General features: G+C 42.3%; 1 protein-coding gene across 4 annotated transcripts in view; it reads right to left on the bottom strand.

Moving 5' to 3' along the window:
- The window catches only part of LOC135510773 (arginyl-tRNA--protein transferase 1), a 174009-nt gene that overhangs the window by 121142 nt on the left and 32713 nt on the right, over positions 1-20154 (bottom strand). Inside the window, exons 7-8 of one of the 4 annotated variants that reach the window (XM_064931979.1) lie at positions 18749-18877; positions 16435-16563 (exon numbers count right to left, since the gene is read on the bottom strand). The exons of 1 other annotated variant lie outside the window; for it this stretch is intronic. In XM_064931979.1, coding sequence (XP_064788051.1) covers positions 16435-16563; positions 18749-18877 — 258 coding nt within the window. The remainder of the gene's footprint in view (positions 1-16434; positions 16564-18748; positions 18878-20154) is intronic. 2 more of the 4 variants (XM_064931981.1, XM_064931980.1) reach the window with 2 other exon arrangements.

Here is a 20154-nt window from a genome sequence, read left to right on the forward strand (position 1 = left end):
TCCGGCAATGGCTGACGTAGCACTCCGTTTGGGCGTAACCAAACGCGGGAGTACTGAAGTCACAGTAATGTTTTTTGGGAGGGGCTCACAGGTTGCTCAGGCCCGCTCCTGAGCCAAGTGCCCGATGGCTGCATCCTCAGAAGTGCCCTCAAGCTCCAAGAACTGGAAATGGGAATGCCATAACGCCGGGGGAAAGCTAGTAAGCTTAATTTGCCAGAAGTAATGCATGACTTTAGCCATGAGGCTTCTAGTCTAAGCTAGCTAGCCTGTCTGCAGCACATCCATTTAGAATAACCAAGCAACTTTATGCTAGCTACGTATACTAAACAAAAGAGTTAGCCAATAAATTCCACCATTATGAAGCTGGAATAACTAGCAGTAGCTAACTTGCCTCTGCAAGTTAGCTAACATGGCAAGCACGCGATGCAGAACTTCTTTAGCTAGCCCGGTCTTGAAAGTTCACGTAGGACCGGATCACCAAGGTGGGACCAGGACCCCTCTGGGAAGAGAGGAAATCAGTGTTTAAACAAGACAGACACAGGCGGTAGGGGGATACCTACAGAACCTTGTCACCCTATCTTTTTGAATAGCCTCCCGTAAAACGGCAGAGTGCACAGGAGCCGGAAGACATTCAACTCGACCAGCAACCCAATCCATTTCCACGTCCTGCAATTCAGATCCAGCCGAGGTACAGGAACCCGGGAGATGAAGTGACTATCAGAAATACCAAGCCTCCTAAAGAACGCTAAACAATTGTCAAGTGAATCTGCACCGCAGGCTATTGGGGGAACAGTGCCTGCCATTCCCTAGTCTCGCAAACCAACTGATTCGAGCAAGGGCAGTCTGCATGTACCGAGCCGAGACATACAGTGCCTTCAGAAAGCATTCATACCCCTTGATTTATTCCACAATGTGTGTAACAGCCTGAATTCTAAATGCCCGAGTGGTCCGAGTGGACTAATCCATTTTTGAGGCCGTGGGGATGGCACATTCCACTCAAAGAAAGTGATACTAAAATTGTACATGGTTAAAGACAAATTGTGCAACAATAAAAATAATATTTTATAATGCGCTTTCTCCCAAGTTTGATAGCGGTTGCTGTCCGCATTGTATGAGCGCATTTTGTTCAGTCTTAATACCATAACTTACTTAGGACTATATTTCAATACTTATACTACATGCTACTGAATCAATCATTAATTTGTTCATGTCATCACAGAGCATACGAGTCATTCATGATTTGAAGGGCAAATCAAACATTTTAGCTTTAAAATATAAATAAAGTGATCCTAGAATGATTAGCGTAAACAAATCCACCATTCCATTTAAGCAATTTTATTCACGAATGCATGCCAATGTTAGCCTTTGGCTTCAAAAAAAAAAAAATTGACTCACATAATTGCACCTTATCCATATTTTTCTTTATCAAATTTATTGACTTCACCTTTACCTCCAGACCAACCAGTAAACATTACCTTGTTTCAAGCTTATTTGTTACATCATCTGCATTCATTTTGCTGTCACGTGTTACGTTATAACCAATTTATTGATACGATTATGATATGCTATAGGTCAGGCCCTATTGGTCATGTGCATGCGATGCATTAAATGTGTCATGAACAAGAGGAAGGGTTGAGGGAATAGGGAATGTTTTTCCTAAACAAATGAGGGACTTCGGTATTGTAACTTTTCAGTCAGAAATGGTTGTAATTGTTTCAGCAACACTGACAGCGTGATAAACACTTGATGTTCTGTGGTGGTCGCAGCAGCAGGGAGGAGAGACAACAGGTACTAGTCACACGCTGTCATTTTTCTACACAGCCCATTAAGTATGAGCCCGGTCCAGCACAATCAAATCCATTGCGGTTGGACTCCCTCTAGTGTGTCTTAATTATTTAATCAAACAGTGCGATTAAAGCATAGGACAAGCTCAGTGCAAGTAGATGGTCTGATTAAAAACACATAGGATGTGTCTAAATATGGAAAAAGACACCTAAATATTGACCAATCGATTTGTCAAATTAAGAGATATTTTTTTTTGGGGGGGGGGGGGGCAGCCCTAGTAAAGATCTCCCATATTTGGGAAACCACCCAGTAGTGTAGACTCCATTTCCTGAGGAAAAAGGCCCCCCATGGATAACAAATCCATACCCGAGTTGAGGAAACCCGGGAACACGCATTGCCCAAACACACACACACACACACACACACCTGCTGTCTCAGAAAGCAGCGCTGGTTTATAGCCTCCCAGAGTATGTCCCTAGGTAATACCTTAATGGATTAATAAATACCTACAAAACATCATGACCCAACTTCCCCCTACGCAGCACCGGGAATGGCAGGTCACCAACAACCCTAACGAGCCATCACCACTTTAATGATGCACAACACTTTCCATTGCTCAATAAATACACCTGGAGGGGAAAGGAGGAATGGGGGAGGACAGCTTCTGGAAGAGAGGGGGGCAGGTACAGTTGAAGTCGGAAATTCACATTCACTTAGGTTGGAGTCATTAAAACTCGTATTTCAAACACTGCACAAATTTCTTGTTAACAAACTATAGTTTTGGCAAGTCGGTTAGGACATCGAATTTGTGCATAAGTAATTTTGTCCAACAATTATTTTCAGACAGATTATTTCACTGTATCACAATTCCACTGTGTCAGAAGTTTATATACACTAAGTTGACTGTGCCTTTAAACAGCTTGGAAAATTCAAGAAAATTATGTAGTGGCGTTAGCCTATCAGAAGCTTCTAACTGACATGAGTGAATTTTCTACCTGTGGATGTATTTCAAAGCCTACCTGCAAACTCAGTGCCCCTTTGCTCGTTTGGAAAATGAAAATAAATCAGCCAAAACCTCAGAAAAAAATTGTAGTAGACCTCCACAAGTCTGGTTCATCCATTGGAGCAATTTCCAAATGCCTGAAGGTACCGCATTCATCTGTACAAACAATAGTACACAACACCATGGGACCACGCAGCCGTCATACCGCTCAGGAAGGAGACGTGTTCTGTCTCCTAGAGATGAACGAACTTGTGAGAAAAGTGCAAATCAATCCCAGAATAACAGAAAAGGACCTTGTGAAGATGCTGGAGGAAACCGGTACAAACGTATCTATATCCACAGTAAAACGAGTCCTATATCGACATAACCTGAAAGGTCAGGTTATGTAGCAAGGAAGAAGCCACTTCTCCAAAACCGCCATAAAAAACCCAGACTACGGTTTGCAACTGTACATGGGGACAAAGATAGTACATTGGAGAAATATCCTCTGGTCTGATGAAACAAAAATAGAACTGTTTGGCCATAATGACCATCGTTATATGTTTGTAGGAAAAAGGGGGAGGCTTGCAAGCCGAAGAATACCATCCCAACCGTGAAGCACGGGGTGGCAGCATCATGTTGTGGGGGTGCTTTGCTGCAGGAGGGTGCCAACAAAATAGATGGCATCATGAAACCGGAAAATTATGTGGATTTATTGAAGCAACATCTCAAGACATCAGTCAGGAAGTTAAAGCTTGATCACAAATGGCCCTTCCAAATGGACAATGACCCAAAACAGACTTCTAAAGTTGTGGCAAAATGGCTTAAGGACAACAAAGTCAAGGTATTGGATGGGTCATCACAAAGCCCTGACCTCAATCCTATAGAGAATTTGGGGGCAGAACTGAAAAAGCGTGTACGGGCAAGGAGGCCTACAAACCTGGCTTAGTTACACCAGCTCTGTCAGGAGGAATGGGCCAAAATAACAATACAAAACACTAAGTTTTGGAAGCTTGTGGAAGGCTACCTGAAAGGTTTGACCCAAGTACCAAATACTAATTAAGTGTGTATGTAAACTTCAGACTCAATGGGAATGTGATGAAAGAAATCAAAACTGAAATAAATCGTTCTTTCTACTATTATTCTGACATTTCACTTTTTTTTTATGAAGTGGTGATCCTAACGAACCTAAGACAGAGCATTTGTACTAGAATTAAATATCAGGAATGGTGGAAAACTGAGTTTAAATGTATTTGGCTAAGGTGTATGCAAACATCCGACTTCAACCGTAAATTAATAGGGAATGGATGGAGAATGGGAGAGGATATAGCACTAAATAGAGTTAACTGTAGAGAGAAGGGTCAAATTGGTTGAGAGGGTCCCAATGTGCTCCTTCCCGTTTCCTTTATTACTAAACCTTCCATGTTTGCTGATCTGAAGGACCTATAAGTAGTGAAGGAACTTGCACGGTCCACCATATTGTACGGAATTGTACGAATTTGGACTGACTAAGAATAAAGGACAGTAACCCAGTAGCAGCAAGGAAAATCGGGCCACAGAATAGCAGGAGTGAGAGGGGGCCATGTCTAAACTAATGTGAACAGAAGGGCAAACATGAAGGGTGGAAAGAATTTATCAATCCGAGGTAGGTGGGTTAGGTCCAGCAGAATAGGGGTAGTTGTAATTAGCAGTGTCATAGGGGCAGGTGTGGGTGCTTGTGTGTGTCTGTCAAAGCAGGCTTTAAAACCATGCCCCCAAGCAGGCTGGAGTTCCCCAAATAGCCAAGGCCCTTACCCCTGGACAACTACACCAACTACAAAGCCTTTGGAAAGTATTCAGACCCCTTGACTTTATCCACATTTTGTTACGTTACAGCCTTATTCTAAAATGGATTAAATATGTAAGCAATCTACACACAATACCTTGTAATGACGAAATGAAAACGTGTTAAAAATACAACAGAAATACATTTACATAAGTATTTCAGCGCTTTTGTTATATATGAGACTCGAAATGGAGCGGAGGTGCATCCTGTTTCCATTGATCATCCTTGAGATGTTTCTACAACTTGATTAAAGTCCACCTGCGTTAAATTCAATTGTTTGAACATGATTTATAAAAGGCACACACCTGTCTATATAAAAAAGTCCCACAGTTGACAGGTCATGTCAGAGCAAAAACCAAAGCCACGAGGTCGAAGGAATTATTCGTAGAGCTCCGAGACAGGATTGTGTCAAGACACAGATCTGTGGAAGGGTACCAAAACAATTTCTGCAGCATTGAAAGTCCCCAAGAACACAGGGACCGCCATCATTCTTAAATGAAGTTTGGAAACACCAAGACTACCTAGAGCTGGCTGACCAGCCAAACTGAGCATTCAAGGGAGAAGGGCCTTGGTCAGGGAGGTGACAAAGAAACCGGTGGTCACTCTGACAGAGCTCTAGAGTTCCTCTGTGGAGATGGGAGAACCTTCAAGAAGGACAACCATCTATGTAGCACTCCACCATTCAGGCCTTTACAGTAGAGTGGCCAGATGGAAGCCACTCCTCAGCAAAAAGACACATGGCAGCCCACTTCCAGTTTGTCAAAAGGCACCTAAAAACTCAGACCATGATAAATAACATTCTCTGGTCTAATGGAACCAATATTGAACTCTTTGGCCTGAATGCCTAGCGTCACATCTGGAAGAAACCTGGCACCATCCCTACGGTGAAGCATGGGTGGCAGCATCGTGCTGTGGGGATGTTTTTCAACAGCAGGGACTGGGAGACTAGTCAGGATAGAGGCAAAGATGAACAGAGCGAAGTACAGAGACCCTTGATGAAAACCTGCTCCAGAGCACTCAAGACCTCAGACTGAGGCAAAGGTTCACCTTCCAACAGGACAACGATCCTAAGCACACAGCCAAGACAACGCAGGAGTGGCTTCGGGACAAGTCTCTGAATGTCCTTGAGTGGCCCAGCCAGAGCCCAAACTTGAACTCAATTGAACATCTCTGGAGAGACCTGAAAATAGCTGTGCTGCGACGCTCCCCATCCAACCTGACAAGAGCTTGAGAGGATCTGCAGAGAAGAAATGGGGAAAAACTCCACAAATACAGGTTTGCTAAGGTGCTTCAACAAAGTACTGAGTAAAGGGTCTGAATACCGTACCTGTAAAAAAATTTTTTTACTCAGATTCACATAAGTTAGCAAAGATTTCTAAAAACCTTTTGCTTTTTCTTTGTCATTATGGGATAGTGTCTGTATAGCGAGGAAAAAATACAAATGTATCCATTTTGGAAAAATTGCTGTAATATATAACAAAATGTGGAAAAAAATAAACATAAAACTCATGTCCAATTTCTGTGTATCAAAAATACTACTGTTAGCACACAGTCAACATGAATGAAGGGTTCATAGTCCTACAAACCTCTTTCTTTCCCAATCCCATTGGTATGAAGGTGAAACAGGGTAACTGGCACAACCCAGATGGTACAATAACTAACCAGCCTTACATTCACCCGTAGCCTCATGCATACCACCATCAATAACCCAAACTGGCAACCCCATCAAACCTGGCAACCCCATCCACAAAAAAATGTATACTAAAATGTGGCACGAAACAGACAGATGTCAGTGTTGTGGTCCACACCTCTCTGGTCTTCCTTTCTGTCCCAGGCTCACAACACAGCAGTGAAACTGGGCAGAACACAAATATGCTTGCACTCACACAAGCAGACACCTTCACAATTAACAGTCCTAGTGTTGTTATGGCACCAGGAAATAATCCGTCACCACAGACGGACTGACTGACTTCACTCATTTTTACAAGCTGGAGAATTAGGTAATTTGCTGTGCGCCATTGGCAGATAGCTAGGCAGGTGGAGGTTTTTCCAGCACTCTGGGACAAAGTGTCCTCACAGGTGTGTGTATGAGTGAGACTATTCCTTGTGTTATTTATTTCATATTAATCTTCTATATTTCTCTGCATTGTTGGGAGGGCACGTAAGTAAGCATTTCACTTAAAACTGCCTGGTGTTTATGAAGCTTGTGACAAATACAATTTGATTTGAGACTCTGCATCCCAAACGGCACCATATTCCCTAGATAGTGCACTTCAGAGAAAATGTCCAGGAACCGCATTCTAACTAGACAACCTCTTCTCCTCCTCCACCCCAATTACCTGCAAAAGTCAATTGTGAATTTATATGTGCTCCCAGACACTGAAAACATCCCTGTTTCACAGCAAAATATTTCAACTGTGGGTGAAGATTTGGCAGGATAGTAAAAACACACCCTGAACCTTGCGCAAGACTCCAAGAGCACACATCTTAATTTCCTGTGTAGCAGTATTCAATCATTAGACTCGTCTCAATTTCAGGTGTGAATTGACCTCATCTACTGGATTTGCCATAGTTGCCACAGAATAGGGTTTCAAAAACATTCAACAAGTAAATAAGTAACATCCCTAAATCACTTGAACCCTCAACGTTTGTACACATTAGCAACAACCACATTATCACATGCAAACACACACACACACACACACACATGGAACATGCTCATAAAATAGATAAACTTTATTTGTTTTGAAGGAAAGAGACACTACATTACCAAAAGTATGTAGACACCTGCACAAACAACTTATTCCAAAATAATAGACTTTAATATGGGGTTGGTCCCCCCTTTACTGCGATAACGGCCTTCAACTTCAAGGCTTTCCACTGGATGTTGGAACATTGCTGCAGGGACTTGCTTCAATTTAGCCACCAGAGCATTAGTGAGGTTAGGGCCCTGATGTTGGGCGATAAGGCCCATCTCGGTAGGAGTTCCAATTCATCCCAAAGGTGTACGATGGGGTTGAAGTCGGGGCTCTGTGCAGGACAGTCAAGTTCATCCACACCGATCTTGACAGACCATTTCTGTAAGGACCACGCTTTGTGCTTGGGGCATGGTCATGCTGAAACAGGAAAGGACCTTCACTGAACTGTTACCATTAAAGTTGGAAACACAGAAGCGCCTAGAATGTCATTGTATGCAGTAACATTAAGGTCTCCCCTCACTGGAACCATGAAAAACATCCCCATTACTCATCCACCAATCTTCACAGTTGCCACTATGCAGAGGTAGACTGTTTCCACTGCTCCAGAGAATTGCGGCAAGCTTTACAACACATTCCCATTGGGTCAGAAGTTTACATACACTCAATTAGTATTTGGTAGCATTGCCTATAAATTGTTTAACTTGGGTCTCCTTGCTCACACATGCTTTTTCAGTTCTGCCCACACATTTTCTATAGGATTGAGGTCAGGGCTTTGTGATGGCCACTCCAATACCTTGACTTTGTTGTCCTTAAGCCATTTTGCCACAACTTTGGAAGAATGCTTGGGGTCATTGTACATTTGGAAGACCCATTCGCAACCAAGCTTTAACTTCCTGACTGATGTCTTGAGATGTTGCTTCAATATAGTCACAATTTTCCATCCTCATTCCCATCCGCTTCCATCTGGCCACTACTGTAAAGGCCTGATTGGTGGGGTGCTACATAGATGGTTGTCAATCTATTTTGTGAAGTGCACCAGTCCCTCCTGCAGCAAACCACCTCCACAACATGATGCTGCCACCTCTGGCCTTCACGGTTGGGATGGTGTTCTTCAGCTTGCAAGCCCCCACCTTCTCCTCCAAACATAACGATGGTCATTATGGCGAAACAGTTCTATTTTTATTTCATCAGACCAGAGAACATTTCTCCAAAAAGTATGATCTTTGTCCCCTTGTGCAGTTGCAAACCGTAGTCTGGCTTTTTTAATGGAGGTTTTGGAGCTATGGCTTCTTCCTTGCTGAGCGGCCTTTCAGGTTATGGCGATATAAGACTCGTTTTACTGTGGATATACGTACTTTTGTACCAAATTCCTCCAGCATCTTCACACAGTCCTTTGCTGCTGTTCTGGGATTGATTTGCATTTTTCGCACCAAAGTACGTTCATCTCTAAAAGACAGCCCACATCTCCTTCCTAAGCGGTACATACATACTTTTGTACATACTATGGTTTGTACAGATGAACGTGGTACCATCAGGCGTTTGGAAATTGCTCCCAACGATGAACCAGACTTGTGGAGCTCGGATTTCTTTTAATTGTCCAATGATGTCAAGCAAAGAGGCACCGAGTTTGAAGGTAGGCCTTGAAATACATCCACAGATACACCTCCAATTAACTCAAATGATGTCAATTAGCCTATCAGAAGATTCTAAAATCATTACATAATTTTCTGGAGTTTTCCAAGCTGTTTAAAAGCACAGTCAACTTAGTGTATGAAAACTTCTGATCCACTGGAATTTTGATACAGTGAATTATAAGTGAAATAATCTGCCTGTAAACAATTGTTGGAAAAAGTACTTGTCATGCACCAAGTATAATACCTAACCGACTTGCCAAAACTATAGTTTGTTAACAAGAAATGTGTGGAGTGGTTGAAAAACAAATTTTAATGACTCCAACCTAACTGTATGTAAACTTCCGACTTCAACTGTATATGGGTCGTTCCAAGAATCGAGTACATTGTTTTTTACTTTTTACCCTTAATATCCCCAATTTCGTGATATCCAATTGTTAGTCTTGTCCCATTGCTGCTACTCCTGCACGGACTAGGGAGAGGCAAGGGTCGAGAGCCACACTGCTCACTTAACCCGGAAGCCAGCCGCACACCAATGTGTCAGAGGAAACACTACAACTGGCAATCGAAGTCAGCTTAAAAGGTGCGCAGCCAGTCACAAGGAGCCGCTAGAGCATGCTGGGACAAGGAAATACCGGCCGGCCAAACCCTCCCTTAACCCGGATGGCGCTGGGCCAATTGTGCGCCGTTTCATTGGTCTCCCGGTCACAGCAGACTGGGATCAAACCCAGGGCTGTAGTGATGCCTCAAGCACTGCGGTGCCATGCCTCACACCGCTGAGAATAGAGTACATTTTGAAGCCCTTCGATATTTTAAGTAGAAACTGTTCACCAATATTGTATTTTAAAAGCCTGTTATAGTGCCTTCAAAGTATTCATACCTGTTGACTATTTCACATTTTGTTGTATTACACAGTCTGAATTTATTTATTTTTTATGAAAAATAACATTTTTCCCTTAACCATCTCCACAAAATAACCCATAATGACAAAGTGAAAGTGTTTAAAAATGTTGGCAAAATAATTCAAAATGAAATACAGAAATCAAATTTACATACAGTACCAGTCAAAAGTTGACACCTACTCATTCAAAGGTTCTTTATTTGTACCATTTTCTACATTTTAGAATAAGAAATAACAGATGGAATCATGTAGTAAACAAACAAAAAGTGTGAAAATTATTCAAAGTAGCCAGCCTTTGCACACTCTTGGCATTCTCTCAACAGGCTTCATGAGGTAGTCACCTGGAATGCATTTCAATTAACCTCTTACATCTATGGGGGCGCTATTTCATTATTGGATAAAAAAACGTGCCCGTTTTAAGCGCAATATTTTGTCACAAAAAGATGCTCGACTATGCATATAATTGGTAGCTTTCGAAAGAAAACACTGACGTGTCCAGAACTACCAAGATATTTTCTGTGCGTGCCCTAGAACGTGAGCTTCAGGCAAAACCAAGAGGAGACGGCATCCAGGAAATGAGCAGGATTTTTGAGGCTCTGTTTTCCATTGTCTCCTTATATGACTGTGAACGCAAGAGGAGTGAGTCAACCCTTTCTGTCGTTTCCCCAAGGTGTCTGCAGCATTGTGACGTATTTGTAGGCAGATCATTGGAAGATTGACCATAAGAGACCACATTTACCAGGTGTCCGCCCGGTGTCCTGCGCCGAAATTGGTGCGCAAAAGTCAGCTGCCAGTATTTTTCCATGCGATTCAGAGAGGAAAGCAAGCTTCCACGAACGATATATCAATGAAGAGATATGTGAAAAAACACCTTGAGGATTGATTACAAACAACGTTTGCCATGTTTCGGTCGATATTATGTAGTTAATTCGGAAAAAGTTTTACGTTGTAGGTGACTGAATTTTCGGTTCGTTTCGGTAGCCAGACGCAATGTAGAAAACGGAACGATTTCTCCTACACACAGACGCTTTCAGGAAAAACTGCGCATTTGGTATGTAACTGAGAGTCTCCTCATTGAAACATCAGAAGCTCTTCAAAGGTAAATGATTTTATTTATTTGGTTATCTGGTTTTTGTGAAAATGTTGCGTGCTAAATGCTACTCAAAATGCTATGCTAGCTTTGCATACTCTTACACAAATTAGTCAATTTCTATGGTTCAAAAGCATATTTTGAAAATCTGAGATGACAGTGTTGTTAAGAAAAGGCTAAGCTTGAGAGCAGACGCATTATTTTCATTTTATCTGCGATTTTCAGAAATCGTTAACGTTGCGTTATGCTAATGAGCCTGAGGCTTTAGTCACGATCCCGGATCCGGGATGGGGAGTTCCAAGAGGTTTTAACAGGTGTGCCTTGTTAAGTTAATTTGTGGAATTTATTTCCATCTAATGCAATTGAGACAATCAGTTGTGTGGTGACAAGGTAGGGGGGGGGGGTATACAGAAGATATTGGAAAAAGACCAAGTCCATAAGGCAAGAACTGCTCAAAAAAGCCAAGAGAAATGACAGACCATCATTACTTTAAGACAGGAAGGTCAGTCAAGCACTTTGAAAGTTTCTTCAAGTGCAGCTGCAAAAACCATCAAGCGTTAAGATGAAATTGGCACTCATTAGGACCGCCACAGGAAAGGAAGACAGAGTTACCTCTGCTGCACCTCAGAAATTGCAGACCAAATAAATGCTTCAGAGTTCAAATAACAGACAACGTCAACTGTTCAGAGGAGACTGTGTGAATCAGGCTATAAGGGTCGAATTGTTGCAAAGAAACCACTCCTAAGGACACAAACAAGAAGAAGAGGCTTGCTTGGGCCAAGAAACACTAGCAATGGACATTAGACCGGTGGAAATCTGTCATGTCGTCTGATGAGTCCAAATTTGAGATGTTTGGTTCCAGCCGCCGTCTCCTTGTGAGACGCAAAGTAGGTGAACGGATTTTCTCCACTTGTGTGGTTCCCACCATGAAGCATGGAGAAGGTGGTGTGATGGTGCTTTGCTGGTGACACTGTCAGTGATATATTGAGAATTCAAGGCACACTTAACCAGCATGGCTACCACAGCATTCTGCAACAATGTGCCATCCCATCTGGTTTGCGCGTAGTGGGACTATTATCCGTTTTTCAACAGGACAATAACCCAACACACCTCCAGGCTGTGTAAGGGCTACTTGACCAAGAAGGAGAGTGATGGAGTGCTGCATCAGATGACCTGGCCTCCACAATCACCCGCCCTCAACGCAATTGAGATGGTTTGGGATGAGTTGAACCGCAGTGTACAGTGAAGGAAAAACAGCCAACAAGTGCTCAGCATGTGGGAACTCTTTCAAGAGAGTTGGAAAAGCATTCCTCCTGAAGCTGGGTGTGAGAATGCCAAGTGTGTGCAAAGCTGTCATCAAGGCAGAGGGTGGCTACATTGAAGAGTCTAAAATATATTTTGATTTGTTTAAACCTTTTGTTTACTACTTGATTCCATATGTCTTATTTTAAAGTTATGTGTTCACTATTATTCCACAATGTAGAAAATAACAAAAAGAAAAGAAAAGCCCTTGAATGAGTAGGTGTGTTCCAAGTTGACTAGTACTGCAAGTATTTAGACCCTTTACTCTGTACTTTGTTGAAGCACCTTTGGCAGCGATTACACCCTTTAGTCTTACACCCTTCTACAAGCTTGGCAAACCTGTATTTGTGGGGGTTTTCCCCATTCTTCTCTGCAGATCCTCTCAAGCTCTTCAGGTTGGATGGGGAGCATCAATGCACAGATACTTTCAGGCATCTCCAAGGATGTTCGATCGGGTTCAAGTCCGGGCTCTGCCTGGGCCACTCAAGGACATTCAGAGACTTGTCCTGAATCTACTCCTGCGTTGGTCTTGGCGGCATGCTTTGGGTTGTTGTCCTGTTGGAAGGTGAACCATTGCCCAAGTCTGAGGTCCTGAGTGCTCTGGAACAGGTTTTCATCAAGGATCTCTGTACTTCGCTCCGTTCATCTTTCCCTCAATCCTGACTAGTCTCCCAGTCCCTGCCACTGGAAAAACATCCCCACAGCATTTTGCGGCTACCACCATGCTTCCCCGTAGGGATGGTGCAAGGTTTCCTCCAGACGTGACGTTTGGCATTCAGGCCAAAGAGTTCAATCTTAACTTAATCAGACCAGAGAATCTTGTTTCTCATGGTCAGAGTTCTTTAGGTGCCTATTGGCAAACTCCAAACGGGGTGTCATGTGCCTTTTACTGAGGAAAGGCTTCCGTCTGGCCACTCTACCATAAAGGCCTGATTGGTGCAGTGCTGCAAAGATTGCTGTTCTTCTGGAAGGTTCTCCCATCTCCACAGAGGAACTATGGAGCTCCATCGGTTTCTGGTTCACCTCCCCGACCAAGGCCCTTTCTCTACAGACAATTCCATCGACCTCATGGCTTGGTTTTTGCTCTGACATGCACTGTCAACTGTGGGACATTATATAGACAGGTGTGTGCCTTTCCAAATCATGTCCAATCAATTGAATTTCCCACATGTTGATTCCAATCAAGTTGTAGAAACATCAAGGATGATCAATGGAAACTGGATGCACCTGAACTCAATTTCCAGTCTAATAGCAAAGGGACTGAATACTTACGTAAATAAGAGGGGTCTTTATTATTATAAATGTGCAAACATTTCTAAAAATCTATTTCTGCTTTGTCATTATGCTTTGCAACTTACTTTAGTGCCTTGATGCAAACAGGATGCATGTTCGGAAATATGTTTTATTCCGTACAGCCTTTTTACTCTGTCCATTAGGTTATTATTATGCACAACAATGTTGATTCATCCTCACTTTCCTCCCATCACAGACATTAAACCCTGTAACTGCTTTCATGTCATCATTGGCCTCATGGTGAAATCCCTGAGCGGTTTCCTACCTCTCCGGCAACAGTTAGGAAGGAGGCCTGTATCTTTGTAGTTACCGGGTGTATTGATACACCATCCAAAGAGTAATTAATAACTAAACCATGCTCAAAGAAATATTCAAATGTGAGCTTATTTTATTTTACCAATCTACCGATAGGTGCCTTTCTTTGTGAGGCATTGGAAAACCTCCCTGATTTTTGATGTTGAATCTGTGTTTGAAATGTACTGCTTGACCGAGGGGTGGGGTACAGCGATGAAGTAGTCATTCAAAAATCTATGTTAAACACTATTATTGCACAGAGTGAGTCCATGCAACTTGTGACTTGGTTTAGCACATTTTTATTCCAGAACTTATTTAGGCTTGCCATTATAAAAGGGGTTGATACGTATTGACTGAAGACATTTCAGATTTTCAATTTTGACATTGGGTAGGTTAGTGACAAGCATGTTTCTCAATTTAATCAATTTTAAATCCAGGCTATAACAACAAAATGTGGAAAAAGTCCAGGGAGGTGAATGCTTGTTAATAGAGACTTCACTGAAAATTAAATAAATCAGATTTAAGATGAATAGACTTGCTAAAGTGCCAAAAATCAGTTTGGAAGGTCTTAACCCACTTTAACCCAGCCATTTCTTCAAGTGTTTACCATTATTTTAAAGCCCTGGTTATGTCCTTGCTTTGACAAAGTCATTTCTGAAGATTATTTGATATGTGATTAATGATGAATTTAAGTCTGTCCTTAATGTGAACTGATATGGTAAAACTATTCCTTTTAAAATATTTTTTTCAATAGAAACATTGAATATACAGTATAATAGTCAAATCATAATGTAAAAGCAGGTGAGCTGGTTCTACTCTTTCTGGCCATTTTCTGGTGTTTAGTGGTGGAAAACTGAGTGAGTCTAGCATAAACACCCTGTTACCCATTATGAAGATGGGCTAGAAATGTTTGAAAAATGGCAAGAAAAATAATAATAATTTAAAAAAAATATATGTGAGGTTGCACTCAATTGCAGCTTGCTGTTGCACAAAACAAGTTTCCGTTTCCATTCCCCGTCACAAGGGGATTTATGTTTCATTTAAGATAAAACCTCAACCCTGTTACAGTCAAACGCTGTTACTTTATTGGCACTTACTATAGGTCTTATTTTTCCCCTTAAGATGGGAAAACATGTTTTTTATGAAGTCAAACGTGCTCTCTATGACAGAATGTTAAAATTAATTGAAATTCCTTTTTTTTTTACCAAGTTACACTACCCAAAATGCACTGTGTGGAATGACCCATATGATCCACACTGGCTCATTAGTTTAGTGTTGTGATTAATAGTTGTTGATTGAGAGGAGTATCCAGGATTCAGGCCAGCCTCGTCCTGTTCATTAGAGTGAAACTAACTCCCTGATCGCCTGATCACCTCAGTGTGGACCAACCAAGTCTGATCTAAGTAAAGCTCTGCCTTATCTCAGCTCACTGGTCACCATAACAACACCCAACCGTAGCACATGCTCCAGCAGGTATATCTAACTGGTTATCCCCAAACCTCCTTTGGCCGCCTTTCCTTCCAGTTTTCTGCTGCCAATGACTGGAACGAATTGCAAAAATCGTTGAAGTTGGAGACTTGTATCTCCCTCTAACTTTAATCATCTGAGCAGCTGACCGATCGCTGCAGCTGTACATAGCCCATCTGTAAATAGCCCACCCAACTACATACCTCATTCCCATATTGTTTTTATTTACTTTTTTGCACACCAGTATTTTAACTTGCACATCTTTACATTATCACTCCAGTGTTAATTAGCTAAACTGTAATTACTTCGCTACTATGGCCTATTTATTCCCTTAACGCATTTGCACACAGTGTATATAGATTTTTCTATTGCGTTATTGACTGTACTTTTGTTCATCCATGTGTAACTGTGCTGTTGTTTTTGTCGCACTGCTTTGCTTTATCTTGGCCAGGTCGCAGTTGTAAATGACAACTTGTTCTCAACTGGCCTACCTGGTTAAATAAAAGGTGAAAAAAAAATGTATCATTAATAATGTTGATGTTGTGTGTCTTAGCTAACCCTGGTTAATACACACATGGCACCCTATTCCCTGTAATTGCTTTGGGCTCTGCTCAAAAGTAGTGCACTATATAGGGAATAGGATGCCTTGAGACACAGCCCATGACATGCATTGAGTTCACCTCGTCATAAATCACCATCAAACACAATGGAATCAACTTACATAATGGCAATCTAACCGTTAAACACACCACAATGGGTATGTGTATGGGGTTATCTGCAAACAAGCATGCAGGAGATTTGCTGTGTCAACATGCTACGCGGTCAGCGCAATCATGTGATGTTAAGGACATTGACATTGTACTCAAAAATGGAAAAGTAAACCGGCAGAAAAAAATTCTCAGCAGGACAGATTGCTGACAGAATTTAAATAAATGAATATTCATATCTAGGCATATTTTATCTGCAGACAAATGAATAGAGATATTTATTTCAAGTTAATTGGCAACAAAAAAAGAACTTCAACCCTTCTATGGATGGTACTGTGTTTGTGATGGAGGAGCAAAATGTGGCAGGGTGGCGTGTACAGCACAGCGCATGGTAGCATTGTGGCAGTCACTGTGCCCTGTGCATTACAGTAGGTGCGATGTCAGAAACGTTACCGTACCTCACTCTCGTTACACTCGGAAGGGGTGTCGCCGTGAACGGCCATCTGGTAGCGTGCGTACAGCGCTGCCGACTGCTCATAGGTCGCCATGAACTGAGGATCATCATCATTGACGGGCACTAGCCTCACCTTCGGAGAGGATGGTGAAAGAAGAAGTGGAGGGATGGATAAAGTCAACATTGGTTGTCGAGTGGGGACAGCGAAGGAGGAAAGACAAACGGCGAAGAAGAATGAGGACATACAGTATGGAGTTGGAGAGAAAATGAAAAGGAAGGTGTGGTATTGGTTTGCAGGGGGGATGGACAGACAATAGGAGAACCAAACAATAAGTGGAGAGGTTTTAGACAATGCCGCATAAGCAGTTTAGCACTATAAAAACGTTCTACTGAAGCAATTCAGACTCCCAGTTCAAAGTTCTGTTGATTCTTTATTTTATTTTTTTAGCTGCTCGGTTCTGAATTGAGACGAGTCAGGCCAATCAAGATTCCAACCATAGAATTAACAACAAACCAAAACTAAGAATTCTGGGAGAGTGAGTCCAGTGGTAGTTACTGCCTGGAGATGAGGGATCCAAGGACCCTGAAGATGAGGCTAGTGTACCACCCCCACACCACAGTTGACGACAAACCCTCAGAGAAAAACAGGGGACTAGAGGTTGAATGGAGTTCTAAGATATGAGATTCAAGGAACAGGCATCCACATTCCACACACACTCGCATTCAGATAGGGATCTACACACTTGCTTTTACTCTTGTATACATCCAGATATGAGACAATAGCAATGTCCCAAGTGGTGTGAGATTTACACAGATAAAAATCAGGCTGAGCTCCAGCCTTCGAGACAGAATGTCTGGTGAGAACCGCAGGGCGGAGACAATCCTCCGACTGTGTCAAGTGCCAGCATGGGCAAAAACAACAAACTAATGCTAACACTGAATTTTAAGTGGATGCTTCAGTTCAACAACTGTGACTGGTTGTTTTTATTCCAGTCCCAAACTAGCAGGAGTGATGGGCACAGAGGGAGTGGAAAACTGATGAAGAAAAGAGGAAGAGGGTGGGAATGAATACCAGACTGCCACCATATTCAAACAGCTAGAGGTAGCATCCCAAATGGCACCCTATTCCCTACATAGTGCACTACTTGGTTCTTGTCAAAAGTAGTGCACTAGATACAGAATAGGGTGCTACTTAGTACACAACCAGAAACTAAAAGACCCAATTTGACTGAGGCACCTGTAGAAACACTGCCTTCACCCTCCTCCGTGTATGGGAAATGTCCCCCTGCGAGCGATCAAGAGATCACATGCACACACATTCAGACATCCACAAACATGTAACAGAGCGTGCACAGAGACACACACACACACTCCCCTAATCCTGAGTCCTTCATTCACTTTCTCCCTTTCATTCATACCCATACCACAGGAGGTTGGTGAAGCCTTAATTGGAGAGGATAGGCTTGTGGTAATGGCTGGAGCATTATTAGTGGAATGATACCAAATAAATGGGTTCCATGTGTTTGATGCCATTCCACTAACTCCTTTCCAGCCATTATTATGAGCCGTCCTCCCCTCACCCACAAAGTCACACTTTCAATTTCTTCTTCTCTCCATCCTAACCACTTCCATAGCCAGAGAGTGATTATGGTAACTTGCTCTTTCATGTCACCTAACTCCACGTTCTCGCAATTTCCCCTCCACTACTCTATCAAATGTCTCCATTCCTTTTCAATTAGCACCCCATTCACTTGCATCTGTATCATCTTCGTTGCCTGATGACAGATTGCACACAAACATTGGTCAGAGATACTTCGCTCACATTGGAGAGACTGATTATACTATTTGGAAAACTCCAGATAACAATTACATCTGTCGGTTCAAGATGTTCCCCCAATGTTGACGAGATGCTCCTGATGATTTTATTTATTTTACTAGGTAAGTCAGTTAAGAACAAATTCTTATTTTCAATGACGGCCTAGGAACAGTGGGTTAACTGCCTTGTTCAGGGGCAGAACGACAGATTTGTACCTTGTCAGCTCGGGGATTTGAACTTGCAACCTTCCGGTTACTAGTCCAACGCTGTAACCACTAGGCTACCCTGCCGCCCCATGATATTTTAATGTTGTTTGTTTTTATATAAATCATGTTATGCATCCAAAGACAATTTCCCACATGGTGTTTTATAATAAAGACAACTGAATTTACTCTCAACACTGTTCACTGTGTTTTGATATCAAAAGCACCCCTTAACCCTCACCCTCCCACCCTCCCTTCCCCCTGTGCCCCTTGAGCAGGTTGACCTGCTGACCCCTGACCTGGCTCTCGGTGGGCTTGTCTGGAGGGTCGTGGTGAATGGCCATCTGGTAGAGTTTGTACACCTGGTAGGAGGCGTCGAAAGAGGCTTTGAACTGTGAACTGGGGGGGTTGGAGCGCACTAGCCTCACCTTCAAAAGAGGGATGGGCAGAGAAGGGTTAACACAAATATAAAAAGACAGGCATTTAAATAGGACACAGAACGATAAGTGGAGACAAATCCACACAGAGGGTACACCACATTCACATATTAAAGCAGAGGGAGGAAAAATGTATTTAAGAGTATGAAAGAAACAGAATGGAGGGTAAACTGAACGTCTCGTCCTCCATTAACTCTGTCCGTCACTAAGGCAAATCTTTGAGTGTTACATTTCTCAATTTCAAGTATGCCACATCAGGCTTTAAACCATCTAAGCCGTTTTCCTCCTTTAAGGTAGGCCCTTGTGAACATTTTTAAGATGATGTTTTGTTTTGAAGAAGATGTTTTGTATTAAGTAAGCATTCTATATTCCACGTGTGTGGGGACAGGATACACCAAGGTGAGCCTTTATTATACATCTTGAAAAAGGTATTTGACTGAATGATTAACACCGTAAACAGCATTCAGAAGTTATATTGGGTGGGAGTTATTTACAATGCAGTTTTTCTATTACCGCAACCACAGGTGCTACACCCAAGCAGTGAGATTGATAAAGGAGGGCGTGTTTGTGTCCATCTCCATGGAGACAAGCAGAGTGACAGGTGAGAGCATGGCAAAAGAGAACAAATAGGGTAAACACCATAAGTGTTTGCCAGGTTTAAAAGAAACATCATTTAAAGACCTTACTTGGGTTGATCTTCTGAAAAACCAAAGACATCATTCAAACATGACCTGTGTGTGTGTGTGTGTGTGTGTGCGCACACCTCTTATAAACCCCATTTCAGTGCTTCACCATGTCATGTCAAGCTACAGTAGCGGAGGATTAGGACCAGTTTTAAAACAGGACCAAAAGTCAGGTAGCCAGGCCTTTGAGCTTTGGATAAAGCATAACCATTAGTGTTGAGAATGTGAGAATTCAACCTTCATAATCCCCCCAGCTTCATTTTAATTAAACATGTTTGTTTTTACGCTTTTGTTGGCCAACATGCCCCTGCCATTTGAATAGTAGCCTGCGAGGGAATTTAACCCAAGGTTTGTTTGAGTTGGACATGCACAGGGCTCTCATATGACTGCTTGGTACACGCACTGTATATTCAAACAAAGATGTTGGGCCTTTTACGTAAAAGATAAAAGTAAGGTTTCTTTAAACGTACTTTTAAAACTCCAGATATCCTTTGATATGCCAAAATATTTTATTGAGCCAACACCACACTGGATAGTTTGGTGAAAACGCAACGCTCTCATAACAAATCGAATGAGATGGCACCG

Source organism: Oncorhynchus masou, chromosome 23 (assembly GCF_036934945.1).
Source record: "Oncorhynchus masou masou isolate Uvic2021 chromosome 23, UVic_Omas_1.1, whole genome shotgun sequence".
Classification (NCBI taxonomy): Eukaryota; Metazoa; Chordata; class Actinopteri; order Salmoniformes; family Salmonidae; genus Oncorhynchus; species Oncorhynchus masou.